This window comes from Nipponia nippon, unplaced genomic scaffold (genome assembly GCF_047370975.1).
Source record: "Nipponia nippon isolate SJK-2023a ecotype South Korea unplaced genomic scaffold, ASM4737097v1 scaffold_1, whole genome shotgun sequence".
Lineage (NCBI taxonomy): Eukaryota > Metazoa > Chordata > Aves > Pelecaniformes > Threskiornithidae > Nipponia > Nipponia nippon.
In genome coordinates, this window is record NW_028262290.1 from 117,888,127 (window position 1) to 117,896,602 (window position 8,476).

At 44.0% G+C, this 8,476-nt stretch overlaps 1 protein-coding gene across 1 annotated transcript; it reads left to right on the top strand.

Annotated features, from left to right (window-relative positions):
* Positions 1-295: 295 nt before the first annotated feature.
* Positions 296-6,937, top strand: CCK (cholecystokinin). The gene is made up of 3 exons (XM_087754369.1): positions 296-518; positions 1,801-2,058; positions 6,129-6,937. Exons 2-3 carry the CDS (start codon positions 1,803-1,805, stop codon positions 6,263-6,265), a joined length of 393 nt encoding a protein of 130 aa, XP_087610495.1. The 5' UTR covers positions 296-518; positions 1,801-1,802; the 3' UTR covers positions 6,266-6,937.
* The last annotated feature ends 1,539 nt before the right edge of the window (positions 6,938-8,476 follow it).

Here is an 8,476-nt window from a genome sequence, read left to right on the forward strand (position 1 = left end):
CGTGGTATTTGGGCGGCGGGGGGGGGTATCCACCCCGGTCAGGAGCACTTTTTTAACACTATGGAAGCCAGCCTGGCTGTCCAGCTTGCCCCTGCCCAGGGCGAGCGCTTCCCTCCAGCAGGGAGCCGAGCGCGGCCGGCGGGGGCCGGCCCGTCCGGCAGGGCCGAGCCCCAGGCCGCGCCCCCGCTCCCCCCCCCCGGCGCCGGCCGGCGGGAGGGCGGGGAAGGAGCCCGGCTCCCCCCGCGAAGCACCCCCACCCGCGGGCACACCGACACACACTCACTGACTGACTGACTGACTGACAGACAGACAGACAGACAGACACCCGGGGGCGGGAGGGGGGGCTGAGCGGGCGGCGGCCCCGGGCTGCGTCAGAGATATGCAAACACCGCCGCGGCGCCCGCCGCTATTTAAGGGGCCGGGGCTGAGTCGCCCCTAAGTTCCCCGGCTGGGCACACAGGGGCCTCGCTCCCTCCTCCTCCTCCTCGGGTCCGGCCTCGGGAAAGCGCCGCGAAAAGGTAGGCAGCACCCCTCAGCCCTCCTCTGACCGCTTTTCTGCCGGGGGGGCGAAGTGGGGGTGCCTGGGGCGAGGCTCCCTGCTCGGGGTCCCGAGGGGGTGCATGAATGTATATATATGCGTGAAAAACCAGCAGTCGGGGCGGTTGAAAAGATACCTCTGTGGAAAGGGTGCAACGCACCTTTGGCTTCTAAGTACCAAAACCTACGGGGTGCATCACTAATAACCATGCTGGAGTGACATTTTGGCATTTTTCATTCATCTCCTAACAATACTAAAAAAATGTATTTTATGCATCGCAGACATTTTCCATCTAGTGTATGTGGTGGGCAAATAAACTTCATTTTCTCCTCTTCTAAAATTAAAAGATTAAGTTCAGCGTGCTGTTCAAAAACTTAAATGATTCAAAAATTCTCATGTAGATAATTAATGTATAAGTGGAAATTACCCCTATAGCATTAAATATGAGGTACCTTGTTTTTCCTAATAACTGAGACTAATTTCTGTTTCCAGAAAAATGCTATTTCAGCTTTTATGATCAAACAATTTAGTAAAATGACATCATTTTGTCTAATATTTGTTTAAAGAGGCAGTAAAAAATTTGTTACACTTGAATTCTCTGTTTTATATGAAGAAGAATATTGTTAAGCTGCACATTATTTCTTATAGCTTTTAACTAAACAGCTTTTACCACCTCAGCTTTTAGATCAAATGCTTGGGAGGGGGTGCTACATTTTGGTTTTTCTTTCCTTTGGGACAAGGTTTTGTTTTTTCTCTCTGTGTATGACAAGGTGAAACCTCTTGAACGCTAAAGTTCAAACCAATGAAGGGTTGATATAGTAAAGGTTCTTCAGAGAACTTGTGAAAATTGAGTATTTGTAATAGATAACAGCAGATTTTAGTATAACAGCAAAATACTGTGGTGTTTGAATCCTGAGATTTTTCACAGAGCTGGATACACCTCCTTTGTGTTTTAGTGAAATTCAGCTTCCAAAGAAGAAAAGCAAATATGAATTGAGTAGATCAGGGAGACATAGCACATAGTACAGTGAATTAGTTTTATTCCTTCCAACGTATCTTCCTCTTACCGACAGTTATTTAGCTATTCACATGCATGTTGTCCAACTTAAGACAGATCCCACAGTTACCTGCATTAAAACCAAAAAACCCACAACCCTAGTTTGCTCAGAAACCAGCACCCCCAATGGAAGATGGGGGTAGGGACAAGATACAACGCAGTAAATCTGGTCATTCTGACAGCCTGTCATTCCTTTTCTCTTCAGCAATGTACAGCGGTGTCTGCATCTGCGTGTTCCTTGCTGTGCTCTCAGCGAGCTCTTTCGGACAGCAAACTGGGGGCTCGCACGATGGGAATCCGCTGGCTGCCGAGCTTGAGCAGAGCTTGACAGAACATCACCGGCACGTCCGCGCCCCTTCGTCTGCTGGCCCGCTGAAACCTGTGCCGCGGCTGGATGGAAGCGTGGACCAGCGAGCTAACATCGGCGCTTTGTTGGCCAAGTATCTCCAGCAAGCCAGAAAAGGTACTGGTTAAGGTTTACTGACTGTGCTACTTCTGTGTCCATGGAATTTCCTACAGGGATACCTAGATATTAAGATAACCCTGTCGTCATCTAGCATGAATTCCTAGAGAAGACAGGAGGTAGATTTTGCCTGGTTATTCTTGAAGGAGAGAGCATTCTCTTATTTACCGCAAAACTCCTCCAAAAAAAGATTTGTGCATAGCAGCCACTGACTGAGAGCCGTGTACAGGTAACGGAAGAAAATGTAACCTACCTGTCAGGTCATAGTTCAGCTTTTATTTTTAACTTACTATTTTCATAGCCTTGTAATTATTTTGGTATTATTTTCAGCATGTTATATCTCAGATAAAATACCGTAATTGCATTTTCTTCCACCTTTTTCATTTAGTTAACCTCCTCTCTCCCTTTTTAGAAGTTAGAAGAGCAGAAAAATTTTTCTGAGGCTAAATACAGATCAAATGGCTACCCTCACCTCAGCCAGAAATACCTGTACCAGGGAAATCTTCTGAGTATTGGATTTTCCATGTATGTGTTCCCAGAGGAAGTTAGAAAAGTGTGAAGGCTTTTGAAAGATCAGAACTCCCATTTATGAACATAATAACTAAAAGCAGTGATAAGTAAAAGCACATTTGCTTCAAAACATGTCATATTCCTGTTAGGTTTTTGGCCTCGGGCAGCCTGGGAACACAATCTTGCAGTTTCTTAAACCTCCATGGCACTGCCTTTGTAACAAGGGCATGAAGCACAGGTAGAGTAGTAGAATTAAAGGGCTTCATTCTTATCGTGATTTATTAGTCACTTGAGGAAACAACTGTATTACGTACATGAGCTAGCAAGAGAAAGAGTAAAGCTGTCCCTGTTGCCATCTTACAGCATATGTTTTAAATAGACACAAACGCGTGCCGCCTGCGCTACCAGTAAAAATGAAGGATCAAAATCATTTCCCACTGAAACTCCCTCCAAGGAAACGTTTTTCCTTTTGAACTCTCTCATCTCTGTATCGCTTTGTATCTCAATAGAGTAACGCCATGGGCAGCCTAATTGTTGTGGCCTTTTGACTGCCAACCTCAACAAAAGCCACTACACCAATCTTGTTTATTTGTGATAGCTTCGCTCCAGGCTATCCACTGCACCGCAGGGAAAGAGGACATCTGAGAAGCGAAGAGGGCTCGAGGGCAGGGCAGTAATGAGGATTACCTGGGCATATAGACATTGAGAAATTAATTCACTCCCAGTCCCAGATTAGGATAAAATTCACTTTGTAGGAGTAAGAGCTTTCTCCTCTCTTGTCTCTTCACACAACCTTATGCAGATTATTTAACCCTCCCCTCTTGATAGCCTCACTGCTGACCTCTATGCTAGGCATAATCCTAATCTTATTTTGGATGGCGGTCTGCAATTAAGAGATGCCACATGTATTTTTTTGCATTACATCTGCAGCCATGCCCATTCATCTGTGTACATAGAATAGGGCCAAATCAGAAACAACAGAAAAAGAACCACCTTTAATATAATTTGAGACACTTCACTGCATGTTACCAATTTGCACAATATCCATTAAGGAACTTCTTTTATCGGTTCACGTAATCTCATGGAAAGAGAATTCAGATATAAAATTTTACAGTTCAGCGCTACAGTTAAAGCTGTTACTGAATAAGAATCTTATTGCAGGAGTCTGCAAAGCAGAATCCTCATTACCTTTCCCCCGTGTAGTCATTGTTACCCACCTACACGGAAACTGAACTCCTCATTCTCGTTTATGTAGCCCTTATATTCTCTTAAATATCTGGCTGACATTTTCAAATAGCTTAACCAGATCAAGTGAAAAAAACACTTTGGATTTAAGACGTCTTTTTGTTAAGTATTAATATGAGGGAGAATTTCCTGCATACATGTTAATTGACATATATAATTAACTCTACAAAGTGACCGTTAACAGATGATGGGATTCTTGTGACCTGACTAGGCTAGCTGGACTCTGGTTTGTAGATGTACTTGCTAGTTACAGAAGAGAAGATTCACAGGGACAAAACAGTATTAATTTATAACAGTACATACAGTGCTGCCGTCAAAACATTATACTCTCATTTAACATAAAGGTTCTGGGCAGCACTTCAGAGATCTCTGCAGAACACTCTCATCTACTGCATTAGTCACTTTTAACCTGTCTAAACCACAGTACTCACTAGAAAATTCCATCTGGGGGGAAAGAGAGTCTGGGCATTTGCTAGTGTTAGCAGTCATCACTGATGGCATTTGCCCTCGTGATTAACAGAAAGGCTGATTTTGGACAATGTTTCCAGTTAAAACCGTGAGAGAGTTAAATTCTCTCAAGAGGTTAGGGCTAGATTCACATTGATTCTGCAGTATCCACAGGACATCTCTGGTGGTTTGAGGCAAGGTAATTAAGGTGCTGTTAAGAAATTCATTTTACTGTTTGTGACCCCTAGCTTTCAATTACCTTCATCTGTAGGCTTTCAGCATGAATCTGGCACCGTGTAGAAGAGACATTGTAGCTGTCAAGTCAGTGACATGCACATTTACTGTCCTCTAAGGAGCCCTTACTGGGCCAGACTGTAATGGCACCAGGGGAGCCGTTACAGCCCACAGGTCACTGCGGGCTCAGAAGTCTCTTAAGTACCGACATCTGAGCGATGGTTCTGCACTGTCTTAGCCCTGCCTGCTTAGAGTGCCAAGAAGCCATCCTCATCAACTTAATTACATATTTTGAATTATGAATATGAACTTCACGGGGTTCGAGTGTTTAATGGTAGACGTTCTTTTCTAGAGAGAATTAATTTTTTTGCCATTTTGTTTTAGGTAAATGTCTAAAACATGGCTGATTTCTTTTTTGGTACCTTTAACTCTCTTATCCCTCTGCAATCACTAACAAAACAATGCAGTTTGTTTTGTTTTTAATGGATTGTGTTCATTATAAATCATTACATGAGAGAAACCTTGAAATATAAAAGCACGGAGTCACCAAGGGTTCCTTCAAAACACAAGAAGCCATAAGCAACGCAGTCGTGTAAATTTGGATTTGTGGAGTTTGATTTGGGCTTCTTTTCCTTTTTGATCAGTTCAAGTATTCCTCAAGCCTCAGTCTGCATTGAGTACTAATATATTGAGTCTGTTCCTTCCCCATTCAAGGCTTATGCTGAATCTAATTATTGGCATATGTCAATTTTGGCTGTTTTCGGGGAGTACAGAGAGAAAAAAATTATCTTTCCCTGCATTTTTTGTTACATAATGTGATGATGTCAAAACAGAGGATTACAGCCCCTTTTTTAAAGCATAAATTCTCCTTGCAAATAGTCTGTGTCTCTTTGGTGCTCTAAGCAAGGAAGACAGAAAGGTTAAGGCAAGAGCAGAGATCAGCATCCAACCCTGCTGTGAAAGGAATTATGAAAGCTTTGGATAAGCAATGAAAATATCACTGACATAGTAACAAGCCCAGCCTAATTCCAGCAATAGACATCTCTAGCTATAAATTCCAGACACAACTTTCTCAATTTCAGGACTATTCCCACTTCTCTACAAAACCTGGGATTCATAACTCTACCCTGCTTGTTACTGAATTGGCACTGTAAGAGTTCCTGGACTTACATTTGTGGCTCTTCAAGCAACACGGGGCTGTGGTGCAGTCCCGTCTCAGGCCTGAGTCTGCTCTCAAACAGAGTTGTTTTGCCTCTAGAGCAGCTCTCCCAATACCAGCGAGCAAGGGTGTGCTCTTACAGGAAGAGTGAGAAACAGTCTGGACTTTGTTTCTCCCTCTCTCTAGTGAAATAGGAAGGAAAAAGGAGAAATGCACCCATATTCCCTCCTGGCTGGAGGGAGAAAATGATCTGCTTATTTTTAATAAAAACCCAAGCCACTTTCAGGACATTCCCCATAACGTTTCTGTAACATTTTCCCCAATGACATGACGTGGTGTTACACAGTCTGTATTAAGTCAAACAGGTTTCACCTATTGCATACATCTGCTACTGAGTACAAAACAGGTCAGAAAATGGATGAACCTGAAAAATGCATCCACTTACTCTCTGCTCTCCCAAACGCTTTTTCTTTAGGTCCCACTGGAAGGCTCTCAGTTATGGGGAACAGGGTACAGACCATTGATCCTACGCACAGGATAAATGACAGAGACTACATGGGCTGGATGGATTTTGGACGCCGCAGTGCTGAAGAATACGAATACTCCTCCTAAAGAACAGCAAACTGTAGCAACAGAAAAAAAAAATCACACTCCCATGTCTGTACAGAAAGAAAAAAATTAATTTGTTGTCCTCTTTGAATCAGTGTTTTAAAATATATCATGTATTTGATGTAAATTTGTCTGTAAGACTATACAATGTAATATATACATATGCGGAATTTTCCACAAAATGCTTTCTTTCTTTTGTGGTTTCTCATACACTGATATTATATTAAAATGATTTCACTTACCCCTTCTTGTCCTGTCACCGCATGTTGCTGGGTCTCTTACTATAAAGAGAGGCAGGAAAATGCCTTCATTCTGCAATGTAAATACATTCCATGTGCTGAGTAGTCAAAGAAATCAGCCACTTCTTAGAGAAATCTTGTGACAGTCCCAGTAGCTGTGAACTCTAAGGGGAACTTGTCCAAATATCAACGCAACAGCACAATACTGCCAGAAAAGGCCAGCTATCTTTGTGGTGACCCCCATGTGTAAAGGACTGAGTTACACACCAAGCCCACCTGTTCGTAGTGAACAGTCAACAGTGCTAAAACTAAAAAAAAAAAAAAAAAAACAGAAAAAGAGGAACGACACCAACGTGTTTCACCTTCCTGCCTTATTTATTTTATATTGTGAACTCAATGTGAAAGTTCTGCTGACGGCTACGAATCATGGAATAAACAGAGCATTCCCTGCCGTGTGGTGAGCCCAGCGTTCATTCGGGGAGGGGGCGAGGACAGTGCCCTGAGCGGAGCAGGAGATGGTCCTGAGGGAAGGGGGAGGAGGTACCAGAGCAATCGAGTCACAGTGTGCTAAAAGGCAACGGGTGGCCGCCGGGTATGGCAGAGGCAGCCCGAGCTAGCTGTCGCCCGCCGGCGTGGGGAGAAGGAGGGAGATGGTGCCCAGCCCTTGCCTGGCACAGAGCACGGCAGAGAGCCCCATGCTCGTGGCCAGGCAATGATCCCTGCTTGTGCAAAATGGCACCCTGGGGACTCTGTCCAGCGAGTCCCCTCGCGGTGGCTCCTGCCTGCCAGCGGGCAGGCCGCAAAAGGTGTTTTACCTGCACTCGCCTCCTTCCCGCCCCTCCTTCACCTGGGCCTGCCTCAGCAGCCGGTTCGCACGTCTAAGGAATTCCCTAAACTAAAAAAGGGAGGTGATTTTGCATTGCGTAGTTCACAGAATGTCTCCAGAATACGTGCATTAATAAGAAAAGAAGGAATGCGTTTTTCACACACTGAAAAGCAGGTGCTTGCCAAAGGAAAGAGGCGGGCAATTTATACAGCAGTTAACGGGCAAAAACAACGCATAGAAAATAATACACAGAAAATATTTGTACTAAACCAAAATTCCACCAAAACCAAGAAGACTGGGAAACAAATCAAAATGCTTCCACCCAGGGCTGAACCCAAGAACATTTTGAGGAATTATTCCCAACAGCAGCTGGGAGAGCAGACAGCACCGCAGAAATCTGCAAGGAAAGGGAGGCTTTAGCAAATGGTAACAGGGATTTTTTTTTTTCTCTAGTAACACCAAATCTCTCTTTTTGCGGATCCCATCTTGAAAAGCGTGGAACTGCTTTTCTGCATGAGTTTTTCTTCCTCTCAAGCTCCTTCCAGTCAAGCAGTTTCCAAGCCACCCTAGGCTGGCTTTTTTTGGTTCCTTTCCAAATGTAAGGAGTCCCTAAACACCTGAATTCTCTCCTTAGTTTTGACTATTGCCCACCACAGCCCAAAGTGCCCATTTTTCCCAAACTTTCAAACGAGATTAAAACCAATTAATCTATTTTTTTTAACTGAAGAAAATACAAATTAATCTAAAAATGCATAGATTAAAACGTTTCCCACCAAAGTGATGTTTCTTTAAAAGTAACTTGGGAGAAAACCAAGGTTCTACTTGGTCGTGTTTTACCTTAATGCAAGGAATGTTCAAACAACATTTTAAAATGTTTTTATCCCTGGTTTATTGATGGAAGGATGGAATATTGCGGGGGGGGGGTGTCTTCTTACTGGGGAATGTTGTCATTAGGAAAAAACACAAACTTTTTTCTTTTTCTCCTCTGTCTCCTTCCCTCCAGGCAAGGGAATGGAGGGACAAAGAGGTTTCCTCCCGTTACTCTCTCTTCTGAGGGTCTCTGAAGATGTCTGTGAAAGCGCGTGGCCCTCGGTGCAGCCGAGTGACAGTTTCGGGGGCTTTTACAAGTCGCTCCCCTGTTCCCCCAGG